At 35.4% G+C, this 20,626-nt stretch overlaps 1 protein-coding gene across 1 annotated transcript in view; it reads right to left on the reverse strand.

The window, feature by feature from the left end:
* The window catches only part of LOC115431922 (diacylglycerol kinase zeta-like), a 205,361-nt gene that overhangs the window by 141,698 nt on the left and 43,037 nt on the right, over window positions 1-20,626 (reverse strand). The window contains 10 exon segments of the mRNA XM_030152643.1: window positions 6,782-6,882; window positions 7,786-7,898; window positions 8,057-8,143; window positions 9,301-9,412; window positions 12,555-12,628; window positions 12,768-12,830; window positions 15,294-15,349; window positions 15,471-15,549; window positions 18,401-18,538; window positions 20,023-20,130. Of these exon segments, the coding sequence (XP_030008503.1) occupies window positions 6,782-6,882; window positions 7,786-7,898; window positions 8,057-8,143; window positions 9,301-9,412; window positions 12,555-12,628; window positions 12,768-12,830; window positions 15,294-15,349; window positions 15,471-15,549; window positions 18,401-18,538; window positions 20,023-20,130 (931 nt within the window).

Raw genomic sequence — 20,626 nt, forward strand, 5'->3', positions numbered from 1 at the left:
AATTGCTTGTTTTATTGTGTTTTTTAATATATATAATTAGGTATGCATGTATGTAGAATTATATGTATATTTAGAGCCTTATGTATATTTGTAGTATCAATCATTTCTTTCCTGCTCCTTTTTTTCTTCTACTTGTCCAGATCAACTACAACCACAGACTTTCCTCTGGGATTAATAAAGTATGAGTATGAATCTGAAATGTTGAATTCTACGAATGGAGGAAGATTTCTGTGCGGTTATGAACATAAAACACAGAAGTAAATACAGGCTTTGATGCAGAAAACATGCAGTTCTTTGATATTCTCCACCCCTCCCGTGTATGTTTTCAGTGTTTTTGCCGGTTACATGTTGAACTTCAACTACATCTGTTCATTTTTGTCGATAAATCCTCAGTAAATATGCGTCTGTGTGTAAATGACTGTCACGTGTACTGATCGGATGGTGTTCGGTGAATGTACGAGGAAAGGTCCGGCCCAAACGTCGGCTCAACATGTTCATCTATTTTCAGGCTGAAGCTCAGAGTCACAGATAGATGATATAAGCGTTGTTAGAGCCTCGGGGTATGAGGCGTATTTTTACCGTCTCCCCAAAGTGTCAAACATCCACGCGTTGAGTCGTCATTGATTTGCATAATGAGAAAAAAAAAAAAAACACTGCTTCAACTTCGATGCACGCAAAACAAAAGGATGCGACCGGAATGAAAATGATGAAAATAAATTCTGGTTCCAGCGCATTTTCACCTTTAATTCCATGTGATTGTTGCGGTTGATATGGATTTGATGAGTTAAAATCTATAACAATAACATTAGACGGAGTAAAAGGAAGCGTGCCTGCATTTGCATCAGGACGGATCAGGTTCACACAGATGATAACAGCGCCCCCCGGTGTCCAACACATGAACCGCAGCGTCCACGGTGAAAGCGGCTCATTCTAATTGTTCATAATGAGGCGTGGAGCGTCTCCTGGGTGGGTTCCTTCTGCTTTTTCATTCTTACTCGTGTGTTTCTTGCGTGAACGTAAACAGACATACAGACGGTCGACAGTGGAGGATAAAAATGATGTGGTCGACCTTCACGTCAACCGGCGTTTATTATTTCTATTCTGAGCAGCTGCTAGGGTGCAGTTACAGCAACCTTCAGCTTCTGGACCCTGTGTCAATAAACCAGAAGAAGGAGAAGAAGAAGAGGAGGAAGAGGAAGAAGGAAAAGAGGAAGGAGAAGAGGAAGAAAAAAAAAGGAGAAGAGGAAGAAGAAGAGGAGGAAGAAGGAGAAGGAAAAGCAAAAGGAAGACGGAGAAGGAGGAGAAGAGGAAAGAAAAAGAAGAAGAAGAGGAAGAAGAAGAGGAGGAAGAGGAGAAGAAGAAGAGAGGGAGAAGAAGAAGGAGAAGAGGAAGAAGGAGAAGAAGAAGGAGAAGAGGAAGAAGAAGAAAAGGAGGTGGAGGAAGAAGAGGAAGCAGGAGGAGAAGGAAGAGTAAGAGGAAGAAGAAGAAGAGGAGGAAGAGGAGAAGAAGAAGAGAGGAAGAAGAAGAGGAGGAAGAATAGGAAGAAGAGGAAGAGGAGGCAGGAGGAGAAGAAGAAGAGGAAGAAGGAGGAGAAGAAGAAGAAGGAAGAGGAAGAGCAAGAAGGAGAAGAAGAAGAAGAGGAGGAAGAAAAGGAAGAAGAAGAGGAAGAAGAGGAGAAAGAAGAAGAGGAAGAAGAAGAAGAGGAGAAAGACGAAGAGGAGAAAGAAGAGGAAGAAGAAGAAGAGGAAGAAGAAGAAGAGGAGGAAGAAGAGGAGAAAGATGAAGAGGAAGAAGAAGAGGAGGAAGAAGAAGAAGAAGAGGAGCAGGAGGAGGAAGAAGAAGAGGAAGAAGGAGGAGAAGAAGAAGGAAGAGGAAGAGCAAGAAGGAGGAGAAGAAGAAGAGGAGGAAGAAAAGGAAGAAGAGGAAGAAGAGGAGGAAGAAGAAGAAGAGGAAGAAGAAGAAGAGGAGGAAGAAGAGGAGAAAGATGAAGAGGAAGAAGAAGAGGAGGAAGAAGAAGAAGAGGAAGAAGAGGAGGAAGAAAAAGAAGAAGAAGAGGAAGAAGAAGAAGAGGAGAAAGACGAAGAGGAGGAAGAAGAGGAAGGAGGAGGAAGAGGAGAAGAAGAAGAGAGGGAGGAGAAGGAGAAGAGGAAGAAGAAAAGGAGGAGGAGGAAGAAGAAGAGGAAGCAGGAGGAGAAGGAAGAGTAAGAGGAAGAAGGAGAAGAAGAAGAGAGGAAGAAGAAGAGGAGGAAGAAGAGGAAGAGGAGCAGGAGGAGGAAGAAGAAGAGGAAGAAGAACGAGGAGAAGAGAGGAAGAAGAAGGAAAAGGAAGAGCAAGAAGGAGAAGAAGAAGAGGAGGAAGAAGAGGAGAAAGACGAAGAGGAGGAAGAAGAGGAAGAAGAAGAGGAAGAGGAAGAAGAAGAAGAGGAAGAAGAAGAGGAAGAGGGGGAAGAAGAAGAAGAGGAAGAAGAAGAAGAGGAAGAAGAGGAAGAAGAAGAGGAAGAAGAAGAAGAGGAAGAAGAAGAGGAGGAAGAAGAGGAAGAAGAAGAAGAGTGTCCAGAAACATCAGAGGTTCCGTTCACATTCAGTCCAGTACGATCTAAAGTCAGACCAGTCAAATAAAAACATAACCTATAAATAAACACAAATACAACTATTTATGTTTTACGCTGAAAAAAGTCAAATTACATGAAGGAAAATGTTTACATCGCCAAAATATTCTTTAAAAAATATCAATAACACTAGAAGCACTCTGAGAGCGCAGACCTCCGCCAAGGCTGATCAGTGGCCCCCCCCGTGGGCCCCCCCACCCCCGATCACCACCAAAATTTAATCATTTCTTCCTTATCCCATTTCCAACAAACCCTGAAAATTTCATCCAAATCTGTCCATAACTTTTTGAGTTATGTTGCACACTAACGGACAGACAAACAGAGACAAACCCTGGCAAAAACATAACCTCTTTGGCGGAGGTAATGAACAACCTGAAATGTTTTAAGAAAAATAAGTGCAATTTTCCCCAGTATTCTGCTTCAGTTGATCATTTCCACATGTGCATTAGAACGTACAGATCACAGTGGATCTACAAACACACTAAACATTTAAGAACAGACAGAATATGGGTACAATTACACTAATATTTTTGAATATTATTATTTCTAAGTAATTAAGATTACTTTGTGTTGTTGCATATTCGAAATAAACTAAACTAAAAAAAATAATAAAATAAAATAAATCCCAGGTTTTTCATGTTATTGACATTTTTTATTCATAGTCCAATATGATCTAAAGTGGATCAGACCAGTAAATAATAACATAATAACCTATAAATAACATCAACAACCAGGAATGTTATTTAGTGTTTTTTTTTCTGTATTATCATATTACAGTTTTCATATATTTCCATCTATTAAATGTGTCAGAACTAAAAATCAGGTAAAAAAGTCACTTTAAAAAATCCAAACTCCTCTGTAGGAGCCCACTGAGGTAAAGACATCTCCACATGCTGGTCCGTTCCAGACCCTCTGATCCAGTTCAGTCCTTTCCTGTCTTTAACAAATTCCACTGGCCTGTTCAGTTGAATAACCTCTCAGCTGACAACGTCTGTTTCATGAAATCTGACACCATGGCAACGGGGCCCTGTTGTTTATCTGTTGCTAGGTAACCCACTTCAATGATCATTCTACAGTCGCGGAAAAAATTATTAGATCATCGAAAACAATGGTTATTCAGTCCAGTCCAAACTCCTGTGTGTGTCATGTGACTAAAACAGACAAAAGAAAACATGGAATGTCTAACAGCACTGTTTGTGTCAGTACAATGACAGATACTGATGGAAGAACTGAAAGGATTTTGGTTTTTATCAAGAAAACATGGAAAACATAGATATTAGGGCTGTGTATCGGCAAGAATCTGGCGATACGATACAAATCACAATACTAGGATCACGATACATCATGATACTGTTAAAAAGGCAATTTTTTGTTTGTTTCTTTTTTTTTTAAATGATTATTTCCTTGAAGAACTGAATTACACCCAAACTACGCCCAAATACTAAACACATTTTTATTTTATCCCAACAGGATTTAATGCCATATCACAAAATGTTCCTGTGTTCAAACTTAAATTCTGTTTTACAGACTTCAGTTTCAGATCCTGTTCAAACGTTCATATTCTATTAGTTCAGAACTAACAGAACAGTATTTTTGTGCGATCCCAACAAAGGAACTAACATCTGCCTCTCAGACAGTATGCTTCAAATAACTATTATTTAATAAAACAGTTAAAGAATAATAAACTAGAAGCACTCGGAGAGCGCAGACCTCCGCCAAGGCTGATCAGTGGCGCCCCCCGTGGGCCCCCCCACCCCCGATCACCACCAAAATTTTATCATTTCTTCCTTATCCCATTTCCAACAAACCCTGAAAATTTCATCAAAAGCTGTCCATAACTTTTTGAGTTATGCTGCACACTAACGGACAGACAAACAAACAAACAGACAAACAAACAAACCCTGGCAAAAACATAACCTCCTTGGCGGAGGTAATTATAAATAAAGAAAATCAAAAAACAAAAATGAACCTCCATCATATCTGCATTTGGATAAATACCTAAAAATATCGATACAGTACTTTTTAATATCGATACAGTATTGTGAAATGAAATATCGCGATATGTTGCAGAACCGATATTTTCTAACACCCCTGAAATTAAACTATTATGAGCTGTTTTTGTTGTTATTATATTTGTCCAAACAAATAGACCTTTAGTTGAACCAGGTATAAAATGAACAAGAAACTGAAGAAAACAACGGGCGGTCTAATCATTTTTTTCCACAACTGTACGATTCTGGCCATAGCAATGGGATTTGTAATTGTGTTCCAAAATTACTTATATCTCCCAAAATATTGGTCCTATTAACTTTCCGTTTTCACTAGTCTGTTCTTTAACTATAAATACATAAGTACGACAAACTGCAGCCGTCAGCTCTGGACGGATTTAGTGTGATGCCCAAGACACACACACGCATGCACACGCACACACAGTCCACTTCCCTTTTACAATATGGGATTAACCTTCATTGAATTAACATGAGGGCTCTGTCCGTTTCCATGGTGAATCTATTAATAATGGGTTGGGTTTTTTTTTGTCCTATATAACATGTACTGTGCTCATAGTGACTGGAGTTCATCAATCAATCAGCTCCACAAATATAAGGTCAATAATATAAATAAAATAATAAAATGAATCAACATAAACGGACTCATCAGGGTTAATCAGGCTAATATTATCTTACTGGGGGTAAATCTTAGTTTGTCGACATAACCACATGTAACTTTTCAGTAACGCCAGTGGGTACATCGTCTTAAGGCGTCCATACACTGTGCAATTATTTCAATCGTTGCACGCAGCTCCATCTCAAACTGTGCGAATCGATCGTAAAGTCAGGCTCACAATTTATGTTCTCACACTGCACGGACCAATGCTGGTATGCGACCTGACTGCTCACACTGTAGGACCATACACCAGAGGATGCACCACACTGTAGGACAATACACCAGAGGATGCACCACACTGTAGGACCATACACCAGAGGATGCACCACACTGTAGGACCATACACCAGAGGACGCACCACACTGTAGGACCATACACCAGAGGACGCACCACACTGTAGGACGCACCACACTGTAGGACCATACACCAGAGGACGCACCACACTGTAGGACGCACCACACTGTAGGACCATACACCAGAGGACGCACCACACTGTAGGACCATACACCAGAGGACGCACCACACTGTAGGACCATACACCAGAGGACGCACCACACTGTAGGACCATACACCAGAGGACACACCACACTGTAGGACCATACACCAGAGGACGCACCACACTGTAGGACCATACACCAGAGGACGCACTGCACGTTCCAGCGTTGGATCCGGAAATACAACGTTAAAATACCAAGCAATCTGGAAGTGCATAGACGAATGTGTGTCGGCGTGAGTCACCAAATGGTAGTGCTAAACAAAAACCAACGAGCTGCTTTGGTAATATGTGCCACTATCTGTGAGGAATCAAAAAAGTCGAAACGACGACGTGTTTGGTGCAGGAACTGGTTGTCCAGACGTGGACAGTATGGGCTGTCAGTCCTACAGCAAAGGGGACTAGAGGGAAGATGCTAAAGCTAAACTGCACTAGGCCAATAGCAGCTACTGTAAACTTAGAATTAGCTTACAGAAATTAGCTTACTAAAAATCTAATTGCCTTCACAACTCTTCTAGCTCGTTGACTAATACCACTTAAATGGAAATATAAACAACCTCCAACATTTAAGTCTTGTTTTCTGGATCTTTTACATCATTTAACATTGGAAAAAAAAATTGGATATTCTATAAGAGGATGTGCCGATAGGTTTTTCAGTACCTGCCAACCTGTTCTGAATCACATAAGAGGCAGATCCTCCACAGTAGTCTTATTGATGCGAGTCTGTGACTAATATTGGTGTTACTTATTTTTTATTTATTGTAATTATTATTTATTTATTTATTATTATTGTTAATTATCATCTTTTTTTAAGGTGCAACAGGGTGGGGGATGTTCATGGGTTTGGGTGTAAAAAAAAAGCAAAAAAAAAAAAACCCCAACAATGACTGCTTTGTGCTTTTCTGGATGACTCAACATGTCATAAAAACACTGAACAAAAAAAGGACTGTGTGTGTGTGTGTGTGTGTTGTGTTTGAGGCTGGAACTGAAGTGTGTGTGTGTGTGTGTGTTCTTACATGCTTGTCGTAGTTTGTCTTTGTCGTAATGCAGAGCTTCGTAGTCGCTCATTCCGATCCTGCTGACCCGGATCCTCAGTCGATCCGGAACCGCCTGTTGACTACCAACACAAAAACACAACAAAACAGTTTCAGACTCACACTAAACGCATATTTATACACCGTTTACGTTCATATGTTTTCTCTTTTTTTAGTCAAATATTTTCATCAACTTCAGTCCAAATTAAAAAAAACAAAAAACCAGCAAATATTGAATAATTGTCAGGATTTTAACCCTTTAAATGAAACTTTGATTACAGGACACTCATATTTTTAATGGAAAAACACACAAAGAATGAGTTGTTTTACATATACCATATCGTCACTTTCCTAAAATAATCGCCTGAGTCATTTTTTTAATATACTTTAAGTCCTCCTGAGACCCAGCCATGCATTTTTAGTCCCTGTAGTGGACACGAGTTTCACAGCTTTACTTGAAAAAAAAACAAAAAAGTCCACCACAGAAGGACATTCCATAAATAAATAAATAAAGTGTGTGAGAAAACTGTTGCATGATGCTGTTTCCAATTAAGGTGATTAATTAATGTAAAAATGCCAAAACTTTTACTTACTCGTTCTCAGGAGGATATACCTTTATATGCTTCATTTATGGTTAAATTTGTTGTGTTTCCTGAAAAATCTGAAAACACTGATTTTACGATATATATAAATATACAGTAGATAGGTATGTGAGTAAAATGATCATTTTTAGATTCTATGATGTACAGACAATATTTTTCCTAAACTCCAAATAAATATATTGTCATTTATAGCAGAATAAGATAGATAATCAAAATAATATAAAAAGATGTCGTGTTTTCAGACGTCAAATAATGCAAATATTAATGTTTAACTTCAGAAGAGTTAAGTATTTGGTGGAATAATCCTGGTTTTCACGTGTTTTCCTTCAGTTTTTCCCTTTAAAGTCGTGTTTTTTATGTTTTGTGCGTGTGTCTAATACTGACTCGTTGAGGTGAGGCAGTGAAGTTCTCCGTTTGGTTTTCTGGATCATGTTGGCCTGGTTCCTGAGGCTGATGTGGATGACTGAAGGAGCCAGTCGACAGGGTTCCCCGTCCACCTACGGAACCAGAAAAGAACCACAGGGACCGTCACACATCACACCAACGTCCAAATGAAGACTGGACACTGTTCAACAACCTGGACGTTCGTTAGCGCTAACAGACGATTCCTGAACACTGAAGGGGATTCAAGTTCAAAGTACACGGTGTAAAGTACCTGCACTGGCAGAGGTTTAGATGTGGTCAGGGTGACTTCTCTGCACTGGTTTAGCCGTTCACCGTGACCTCCGACCTGAAGGGTAGCCTGAACACACACACACAGTTATAAACAGAACCACAACTTTAACAGATGGAAAAACGGATGGATGGAAAATGAACAAACATGAACAAAAGTATGAAAATGAACAAAAAAGTGAACAAGATCATAAAGGAACATAAGAAACAAATGAAATATTCAAGACAGTGAGCAAATTAATCTAGAAGAGGAACTAAAAATGAAAAAAAAAAAAAAAATCTTTAAAAAATAAAAAAAATTGAACAAAATTATTCTGAAAATGAACAAAATTTAACTAAATTATGAAAATGAACAAAAAAAGTGAGAAATAAAGGAAAATCAGAAACAAATAAAACACTCAAGACAATGAGCAAATTAATCTAGAAGAGGAACAAAAAAAACCAAAAATATTGTGAAAATGAATAAAAAATGATTATAAAAAAAAATCTTAAACAAAACAAACATGAACAAAATTATTCTGAAAATTAAAATTTTCATGAAAATAAACAAAAAAGTGAAAAGATAATAAAGGACAATCAGAAACAAAATGAACCAAAAAAATAACAAAATTATCCTGAAAATGAACAAAATTATCACGAAAATGAACAAAAAATAAAATGATTCTGAAAATTAACAAAAATTAACAAAATTATCATGAAAATGAAAAAAAAAAATTCTGAAAATGGACAAAATTAACATTTTTTTCTGAAAATGAACAAAAAAATAACAAAATTATCACGTAAATGAACAAAAAATGAGTAAAGAAATATTACTGAAATGAAAAAAAAGAGCTAAATTATTATTAAAATTTACAAAATGAACAAAATTATCAAGAAAATGATCCAAACTGAAAACAGACATGTTTTCGCCACTTGTATATTATTTAATTCATATGTTTTTCTACTTTTGTGGATCTCAGACTTAGTTAAACCTGTTTCAACACTAAAACACGTCATCCACGAGTGAAGGTTTGTTTTCACAACACATTTGAACATTTTCACTGATCTGACTTCAGTCATTTTGGGCTGAATTCTGTCTTTGAACAGTGAAATAGGACAGAAACAGGCTTCAGTTCCATACATTTAAATAGAAAACACCCAGGTTTTGTGTTATTGTTATTATTATTATTATTATTATTATTATTGTGTCATTAAAACTGTGACTTTACTAAAGCGAGGTCTTCATACCAGCGACGTCATGGTGAATCCGATCACTTCGATGTATCCGTCGTCATGGCGCTGAGGTTCAAAGTCATGATGCTCACTCGGGTTTCCCCACGGCGTCGTCCCTGCACAATATCTGAAACACAAACACAATAGATTCACTCTGACAGACACAAAAACACACCAACACGCTGTAAAATGTTACCGCGTTAACGTTTTACAGCATGCAGTTTAATATCATCCTCCCTGCACTAAAACGGAAACATTACAGCCATTTTAATTCAGATTAGATTTGGATAAATGTGACGGTTTCAACAGTGGAGCACTTTGGGGTTTTTTTATTCAGTGTGATCTAATTTAAGTTTTTAATGGACGAAACAAACAAACAAATGTGGCTCATTCGATTTGTGGAAGATTTATTACATTTATAAAGACTTTTCATATAATATTAACCTGAAAATAAGCCTCACTGCATTGTCAGACATTTATCCTGTTTAACTCTTAGGGGTCCACGGTCCTGTTACTGAATCACATGACATTTTCAACACGTCGTAGTATCAGAAGACGGTCACGTAGACCACTGGGGACAATTGAAATCGAAAGTGTGAACTTGAAACACTCCCACTTTTTATTTAATGTTTATAGAGCACGTACAAGCGGAGATATGACTGTTTGAAACCAGACCAAACAAAGATATAGCGTTACTATAACGATATAAAACAAGTGTTAGATTTCTGACCATATCTCCATCATTTTTTAATATGCTTTTATATTAAATATTTGAGTATAGTTTTAATTTATTACAATTTTGAATGATGATGATGAAATTCTTTATTTAGTCATCACAAAATACAACAAGTGTCAGCAACAACACTCCAAACATTACCAACAGGTTAATGACTGAAAAGGCCCCGGCAGAAGCAGAACGCTTCTGTTCATGCCTGTCCTATATAACTAATTCAGCTACCCAGCATTCAGTATAGGAAAAAGAAAAAAAAAACAACAACAATGCATACAACCAAACAAACAAGCAAAAACACAAAAAGGTGAAAATAAACCAGAAAAATAGAAAACTTAACCAACCAAATTAATGGTAATTTAAGGTAGAATCAAAAATAAATTATTTGCTTATTACTCATTAGATCTTAACATTTGTATCCTTCAAAAATTGCCTAACGTACCATTTTTTCAAACAATTCATTACTATGTTCATAGTAACCGGCCTTATTAATAATACGCATGGCTGCTTTTTGTAGGAGGACTCTAGTATTTACAGTTGTTTTATACAAGTCCAGCCCCACACTAACACACAATAGGACATATAAGGAAGCAGAAGGGAACAGTAAATGAGATGTAGTGCCTTGTGGTTGTGGTTGAGTATATGAATGAATGAATGAATGAATGAATGAATTTATTTTTGGTTTTACATCGATCATTGTACTTATTAGTCGTAATAAACATAAAAATCGGACCAATGGACCTGTATCTTACCGGCCAAATTAAAAGCTTTGGGAAATGTATCCAGATGCCATTTATTCTCACCCAGTTCTGTGTATTTATTCTATTACAGAAATAGCCCATGTTTTGGTCATACTCCAATCAGATCTGGAAAAAATTCAAATTCCAACTTGATATCATTGATACTGATTTATTGGATCAATCCACTTCCTATCTGTTATAATGGGATAATTTTTCAAAGTCCCACCAAATCCAGAATCAGACCCGGATCCAAATAATTTCAATCCCTTGTGTTGACATCCTCATACAGAAGCTGTATACCAAGTTTGAAGTCAATCAGAACTGGAGTTTGGGAGAAAAAAAAAAAGAAATGTCTTCCCCATAAGAGCCCATGTTAAATTTTGCGTCAGTTCCAGATCCAGAAGAAGATCCTGATCAGCATGTGGACATTATGTTTGGGTCATCTCCCCATCAGTGCTGGACTGGAGACATTTACACTGGAGATCATTTATATTTACTGAGTTATCGCATCCATCCACTTCCTATCTCTGATAATGGGGAAATTTTTCAAAGTGGCACCAAATCCAGAATCAGATCCGGATCTAAATAATTTCACTAACTTTTGTTGACATCATCATAAAGAAGCTGTATACCAAGTCTGAAGTCAATCGGAATTGTAGTTTTGGAGAAGAAGACAATTGAAAGTTTTGTTACAGACGACAGACGATGACAACAGCGTACAGCCTGTCGACCGATAAGCTAAAAAAGGAAGAGGTTAGAAGCAAAAGCCTATTTTTTTGCCTATCCTTTTCACCTAATACACTGCTTACATCAACTTAAATGTGTACAGCATTGAGCATTTACACCATAATAATAATAAATAAAATAAATATATCAACAACAAAAAACATATCTACCATCTCAAGACAATGTTTCTGAATAATTTTAAGCTTAAGGCACTTTTTTTTTTTTTTATAAACTTTGCCAAAGGAGTGAATAACTTAAATGCATCCTAAAGTCCATCCCATAATTTCACAGTCCCAGTTCATCTAGACTTCACATTTGTCCTCACTTTAATCCACTCGCACATATGAAAATCTCTGAAATTCAAATTACTCTTAATTCCAAGAACACGACTGGTATTTGAAACAATATTATTTGTATCCCTCATCTTCCATATATCTTTTTAGAAACAATTCTTTATGCCTCTTTTTAAATATATTTATGTTTGTACTTTCCTTTATCTCTCTTAATTTTCTACACCTAATATTTGGAACCAATATTCACTTTTAAAGTCTTTGAAAAGGTTCGTTAAGCATCTTTGTTTATTTATACAATGAATTATACACATTTTTCGAATCGGATTATATATATTGTTTTTGTGTGTTTTTTGTCCTTTTGTGTTTTTATAGTAGGTTAAAATGAAAAAATAATAGACAGATGAGACAGATGAAGTTGTGCTGAAAAAAAAGATACCAAACATGGGTGTAGTAAACATTTCTGTACATAGAATATAAAGGTAAAATCTAAAGTACTCAAAAATGGCCAAAATAGGCTCAGACCCTTAAGGGTTAATGAATTAATAATTTTTTCCCCTGGATTCAATAATTTCTCGGATATATATATAAGATTTTGCATATTTCATGTGTCTTTGTAAAATATTAATTGATGAAAGCAAAGATACACAAAACTGAACAAGAGGGGGAAAAAAAGATTAAAGATTAAATCAAATGAAAAATTAAATCAGATTAAAGATTAAATCCGTTTTCAGTCCAGTCTGTGCCTTTAAGGGTTAAATAACACCGACCGCAGGAACAAACCTTGGAATGTTGAGGAAAACCAAACACTGCAGCTTCAAATCCTGAACCTTGGACGTCAAATCAGTCCCGTCGCACTGGAAACACACACACAAACACACACACACACACACACACAAAGACACACACACAGAAACACACACGGCGTCAGCGTCAGGTTGTGTGTGTTTTGACAGGCGGGCTGAATGACGGAGCGTTTGATTGACAGGGACTCACCACCACTTTAATGTGCTTGGACAGGTCTTTGGAGCTTCCCATCAGGAAATCAGAGAACGCCGTCTGTACCAATCACACATGCAGACACAGGCCGGTGAGCGAGCGGCGTTCTCACAGGACGTCAACGTCAAACTGACAGCGCCACGGAAACACCACTCCCCCGAGCACATCGCAATCCTACGGCCGACTCAAACAGCGACTCTAAACAGCTACAGCTGACGTTTAAACGCTAAAAAACTGAAACATACGCTCACACGTAGACGACTAAAGCCTGTTTTATATCAGAAAACAGTCACAGAAACAATAAGACTGCGACACTTTTATGGATTTTACTCTGGTTCTCTCTGTATTTATATGCATTTTATTATGTATTTAACTGTTTTTACTAGGCTTTTATTATATGTTATAGGTTTATCGTTAAATACTGTCACATCGTCTGTGAAAAGTATTATAGCTGACTTTCTGCAGGTATCAGCAAATCGAATTGAATGCTCTGTTTAATGCCTCTTTAACCCTTTCATGCATGAATTGTGAGAACCTTAATTGTGTGTGTTGAGTGTTTTTATTCCTCTTTAGGCATGAAAAAAAAAATAATGCGATTGAAATGTTTTTTTATGAACCTATTTTTCACGGAGTTGCAAAAATGTCTACACAGCTGGACACCGTGTGTTTAATTTCTGAAGCAAAGAAACATGTATTTACTGATATGCTGTGTGAAAACTATGACATGATTTTTTAAATGTTGTTAATCTGATGTTTTGTCACATTTTAACAAACTAATACTAGCTATTGCTCACTTTGAGATTGTATGCAAAAAAAAAAAAAAAAAAAAATTAATGTTAATGACAGTCTAACAACAATAACAAGCACCTGATTTCCACTCAAACATGTTAGTGCAGATCAGGTTTATGATGAACAGTAAAGTTTCAGTAATGGTATGAATTACAGTGCATGGCAGGGCTGTCTAACCCATTTTAGTTCAGGGGCCATATTCAGCTACATCTGATCTGCAGTGGGCCGGACCAGTAAAATAATAACATCATAACCTATGAATAATGACAACTCCAAATTTTTATCATGTCCTGTATGTGCTCCATTATCTGCTGAAACACCCAGTTTGACCTCGATGGAACTGAGCATGTGCAGAAGGGAGCGTGTAATTGGAGACTGGAACAATACTGGACACAGTTCAATGACTTCAGAGGGATTCTTCATGTAATAGAATCACAAATACATGGGGTAGACAAACATTTTTTTCCACCACTGTACGTAGGAATTCCACTGTGAAAGTCGGGCGTACCACAGGGAACATTACTGGGCCCTGAGGATATCCTGTTATTTAACATGAAAACATGACTGAATGACGATTCTCTCGCTTCTGTTAGTATTTACTACACTGAAAATAAATACATTTACCCCAAAATACACAGTTTTCAACACTTGTATAGTATTTGTATGAATTGTTAGTTGAGTTTTCAAGTACTCAAATACTAAACAGCTTCATTCGATCTGACATGAAACTAGACCATGAAAAAAAACCTACATTTGACTATGTCTGTATATTTGTCCTTATGTTTATTATTATTATTATTATTATTATTATTATTATTATTATTATTATCAATCATAGTAATAATAATAATAATCTGACGGTTCCAGACAGTGTTCATATAGTTCCATATCCATATTTTTATCATCGATCAGTGTTTCTTCTAAGATTTAAAACAGACTAAAGGAATCTGTGATCTGAAGCATCACGGCCTTAAAAACAGAACCCTCAGATCTCATCGGCATACCACAGGGCACGTTACTGGGCCCTGAAGACGTCCTGTTATTAAACATGAAAACGTGACTGAATTCTGTCGCTTCTGTTAATATTTACTACACTGAAAATAAATACATATACCTTAAAATACAGTTTTCAACACTTGTATAGTATTTGTATGAATTGTCAGTTGAGTTTTCAAGTACTCCAAGACTAAACGACAGCTTCATTGGATCTGACATGAAACCAGACCATGAAAAAAAAAACCTGCATTTGACTACGTCTGTATATTTGTCCTTATGTTCAATAATAATAATAATCTGACAGTTCCAGACAGTGTTCCTATGGTTCTATATCTTTATCGTGGATCTGTGTTTCTTCTGTCTCAGATTTGAAACAGACTAAAGGAATCTGAGATCTGAAGCGTCACGTCCTCAGAAACACAACCCTCTGATCTCACACCTCTCGCTGTCAGACTCTCAAACAACAACTTGTTCAATACAAAGACGTGTCGTTTGTTGTTTCGCTGCCACTTGACTCGTGCAGATGCGATTGGAAATAAAAGGCCTTTCCTCAGGACCTGGTTTCATTATTGTTGACGGCTACAGATTTCATTGCGTTTGTGCAGAGTTGGACTTATCCAGGCCAGCGCTTCTATCACCGCACACAGAAGAAAACGGGTAATATTCTCTATTAAATGTGGGATTTGTACGGAAACGAGCACACTTGGTCTAACTGTGAGTGTTTGCTTGTGCGCTCACCCCTGCGTAGAACATCTTGTTCCTAAAGCGACTGTTAAACTTCTCTGGATTCGCTTCTGAAAGAGTAACATAAAAACACAGACGGTGATCGACTGAATCTGTACAAACTAAATACTTAGAATAAAAACAGATGCTTTTTTTTAATGTGCCTGATGTCAGTGTAAATCACGGACTCACCCCTTGACTCGTGGAACTCCAGAGTCACATGGGCGTCAAATCCCAGACTGAAGTAATTGTTGAAGACGTCCAGAGGAAGCTGTGGAAAAACACACCAACACGAATTAAATCCATCTACTGTCCTTTACAGAACACGGTTTTATAACGGTGTCTTTCTCAAATACTGTAAATAAAAGACAAAAACCACACAAATAACGGTTTTGTAAAAGAACAGAGGAACTCAAACAGCTGAATGGATAAAACATAATCAATATTTCAGATATATTTCATTAAAGTGAATTCATGAGCTTATGTTTGAAGTCGACGTCAAAGTAAAGCAGACCGTAATAGCGATAAAACTTGACATCTAACAGTTTGCAGCCGTATTATCAGCTCTGAAAGACGCTCCAGTCGATTGAAATGAACCCTTTCATGCATGAATTATGAGAACCTTAGTCAAGACCCCCCCCCCCCCAATTGTTTTTATTTCTCTTTAGGCATGGGGGAAAAAACAATGTGATATAACTTTTTTAATGAACCTCTTTTTCATGGAGTTATAAAAATGTCCATTCGGCTGGACACCATGTGTTTAATTTTCAAACCAAAGAAAGAATATCAGAAAGTGATGAACTGTGTGAAAACTATGAAATGACAACATTTTTAATGCCCTTAATCTGATGTTTTCTCACATTTTATTATACTCTAATACCAGTTATTACTCACTGTATGGCAGGGGTGTCAAACTCATTTCACTTCAGGGGCCACATTCAGCCTAATATGATCTAAAGTGGGCCGGACCAGTAACAGAATATAAATAATAGGATAAGAACTGATAAATAATGTCAACTCCAAAGTTTTCTCTGTTTTTTGAGTGAAAAAAGTAAAATTCCATGATGAAAATTTTACACCTACCAACTGTACTTGAACATAACACGAACAAATATGAACAACCTGAAAATTCTTACGAAAAAAAGTGCAATGTTAACAATATTACGCCTAAGTTGATCATTTATACATGTGCATCACAACTCAAAGATTTAGTAACAGGCAGAATACTGTTAAAATTCCACATACTTCTCTTAAGACATTTCACATTGTTCATATTTGTTCAGGATCTTCATATTTTTTGTAAAAGGATAGTTTGTAAATGTAACTTTTTTTTCTAATTTTACTTTTTTTTACTAAAACAAAGAGGAAAAGTTGCAGTTTTCATTATTTCTGGGTTATTATGGTATTATTTTACTCGTCTGATCCACTTTAGATTGAATTGACTTAAATTAAAATGATTTCAACATCCTTGATTATTCATATCTTCAGTGTAATTTTTATATTTCACAAATTCATCCCAGGGGCTGGATTGGATCCTTTGGCGGGCCGGTTTTGGCCCCCGGGCCGCATGTTTGACACCTGCGCTTTATGGAGATAACATGCAAAATACCTTTTTGTTTAAGAAAACTGTTAATTACAGTCTAATAATAATAAGCAAGTAATTGACACTCAAACATGTTAGTGCAGATCAGGTTTATCTAGAACAACAAAGTTACAGTAATGATCTGAATGTCAGTGTATTATGGGATGGAGCATAAGCGTCCACTGTGTCAGCTGATACACAAATAAAACAACAAAACCCATGAATATACAAGAGAACAGCTGCAGAAGAACTGTCCACTGCAGCGACCACTGTGCATCAAAGGGTTAATGTCATTATGATGTAAAGTGTGACGGTCAACTCCCATCATTATGTGATTTCTGGAATTATCAGATTATCACTCATCACAAGCAAATAAAGACCGTCATGAGGAAATGTTGACTTAAATGAATGTTCTGTTTTCGACACGATTGTTTTTTACAGGTTTTCTAGTAGTAAATAAAACTTACAACATGAGAAAATATGTCTGTTATCGATTGAGCTGACAGCGTTCAAAGACAAAATGTACGAGAAATGAACAAATTATAAAAATTAACAAAAAAATAAACAAAATAATGAAGGAAAGTCAATGAATCAATGAATAAAATACTCAAGACAATGACCAAATTAATCTAGAAAATTTACAAAAATGAACAAAACTATCATGAAAATTAATAAATTTATCATGCAAATGACCCCCAAAAATCTACCCAAATTACTACGAAAATCAACAAAAACAGGCTAAATTATTATGAAAATCAACCAAAAATTTGCTGAATTATTATTAAAAAAAATAAATAAATAAACTTATCAAGTTAAACCGGAAGCAAACAAAATATTTAGTGAGCAAATTAATCTAGAAAATGAACAAAACTGTAGTGAAAATGACCCCCCCAAAAAACCCCAAATTACTATGAAAATCAACAAAAATGAACAAAATTATCAAAAGGAAAATCAAAAACAAATACAATATTTGAAAACAAAGCCAATTCATTGAGAAAATGAACAAAATTATTATGAAAATGAACAAAAATTATTGTGAAAATAAACTAAAATGGACAAAATTATTATGAAAATGAACAAAGATGAGCAAAATTCTTATTAAAACAAACAAAAAATAGACTAAGTAATCAAGGAAAATCAGAAACAAATAAAACATTTTAGGCAATGAGCAAATTAATCTAGAAAATGAACAAAATATAATGAAAATGAACAAATATATGATGAAAATGACCAAAAAAATTACTATGAAAATCAACAAAAATGAGCAAAATTATCATGAAAATCAACAAAAAATAAACAGTAAATAAAAATTAATCAAGAAAAATCAGAAATAAATAGAACAATCAAAACAATGAGGAAATTAATCTAGAAAATTAACTTGTACATATAATTGTCCATCATTTCCACAAATCTGATCCAACTGAACGTTTCCATACAAACACTTGGGTTCTGTGATATGTGCAGGTTCATTAAAAGGGGAATTTCTGTCAGTTCTCCTAAATGTGTGTATAAATAAGTGTGTGTTTGCGTAAACACTGACTTTGTCGGTCTGTTGTTCGTCCATTTCGGTGCCTGCGCTGCCGTTGGGTTCTACGTGTAAATTCCATCGGTCCAGTTGGACGACGGCTCCGTCCTCCACATGAGACAGGATCTTAGACAAAGGTTCATCAGTGTAACCCTGCATTTACAACCACGGAACACACAAACGTCAGCGCAACTTTATTTATACAACACTCTAACAACAACCAGAAACTATCAAACACACTGTAAAAAAAAAACAGTAAAAACAGGAGGTGTAGGTTCACGCTAAAACACATGAACAGTCACTAAACCAGTGGGATTTCCTTCAGCGTCTTATTTCTTTATCATAAAACTGACATATTCACTGGAATGGATTCAGTCCAACAGTTTAATATGAAACGGATTTAATTTATTAAACAAAAGATAAAATAAGCCTTTAAGGAAATAAACTATTAAGAACTATTAAAAGTAAAACAGATAAATGTCTATATTAAAAATAGTAACAGATAAAAGTAAGAGCAGAAAATAGAAAATATGAAAAATATGTAAAAGGGAATTTATACCAATTATTTTTGTTCTTATTTTCACAATTATTTCTATTTTTTGGATTATTTAATTAATTTTAACTAATGTGTTCATTTTTGTTTGTTTTCTTGTTTATTCTGTACAATAGTGTGCATATTTTGCTCATTTTCTCAAAATACTTTTTTTTTTTTTTAATTATTTTTGTGTTATTTTATTCATTGTTTTCTTGATTATTTGGTTCATTCTCTTAACTAATTTGTTCCTTTTTTGATTATTTTGTTGATTTTCATTAAAAAAAAATTTTCATTTTGTAAGTTTTCTTGATTATTTTGATCATTTTCATGACTAATTTCTTCATTTTTGTTCGTTTTCTTACTTATTGTTCATTTTACAGCTCATTTTGCTCCGTTTACAGCATATTTTGCTCATTTTCTAAAATAATTTGTTAATTTTTTGTATTATTTTATTCATTTTCATACCAAAATGTTTCATTTTTGTTTGTTTTCTTGATTACTTTGTTCATTTTCTTAACTAATTTGTTTATTTTGGATCATTTTGTTCATTTTCTCACCTTTTTTCCCATTTTTGATTATTGTGTTACTTATTGTTCATTTTACAGCTTATTGTGCTCATGTTACAGCATGTTTTGTTCATTTTCATCACTAATTTGTTTATTTTCTATACTAATTTGTTCAGTTTTATTGGTTTTGTTTATTTTGTACATTAACTTGCACATTTTCATTTTAATTCTTATTTTAGGTTTTTGTTTTGTTTTGTTTACTTTCTTGACAAAAACCATAAGGATTAAACTGAACAAACTATTCCCAAAACTCAATTATTAACCACATGTTTTGTATTCAAAAAACAATAAATCAGAATAAAATCAGACTATTTATCTCACAGTAAAGTCAACCTAAATATTAGAGTCATTACTGTAAATAATGTAGCTTTAATTAAAGACTGAATAACTGGAGTAATGAATGAATGAATGAATGAATGAATGAATGAATGAAAAGGTTAAAATCCAAAGTGTAAACACAGGTTGGATGTCCAGTTTTAAATGGAATGGCTTCAGTCGTTTCCTGTGGGTTGGACTGTGGCGGCGGTCGTACGTACCCCACCCCAGTTCAGGGTTCTGGCGAGGTCATTTCCTGTTCCCAGCGGTAACACGGCAACAGGAGGCTGGAAAGATAATTCGTCCAGACAAGACAGGATCCAACCCACCTGGTTTCACACACAAACACAAATATATTTAGATAAACACATGTAGTTATAGATACAACTGTGTTTGTTTTAGGTTCATTAAAAGTGTATCAGTCAAATTTGAAACGCATATCAATTAACGCAGTAACGAGCCGGTTCGTTAAGCTAGTAATTTAAAATCACTTTAGCTCAGTTCACATTTAGGCCGATATGATCTAAAGCAAAGTAATAACAAAAATAATTCCATAATTATATATATTTGCAAGACTTTTCCACTGAGTTGGAGGATTGATTTTAGTTGTACAACTGTTTGTCTTTTTAATCTATTCTTGTATTTTAGTCGATCATTTTGTTTTTTTATTCTTCTGTACGACACTGTTTTAATATTACAGCTGTTTTCATGTCTTTAATCTATTCTTGTGTTTTCTTTTATTTTTGGTTTTCCCATGTAAGTTGCATAATTGTAAATGTAAATGATATGTGGAATTATTTATTTACTTTTTGTTATTTATCATAT

Source organism: Sphaeramia orbicularis, chromosome 2 (genome assembly GCF_902148855.1).
Source record: "Sphaeramia orbicularis chromosome 2, fSphaOr1.1, whole genome shotgun sequence".
Lineage (NCBI taxonomy): Eukaryota > Metazoa > Chordata > Actinopteri > Kurtiformes > Apogonidae > Sphaeramia > Sphaeramia orbicularis.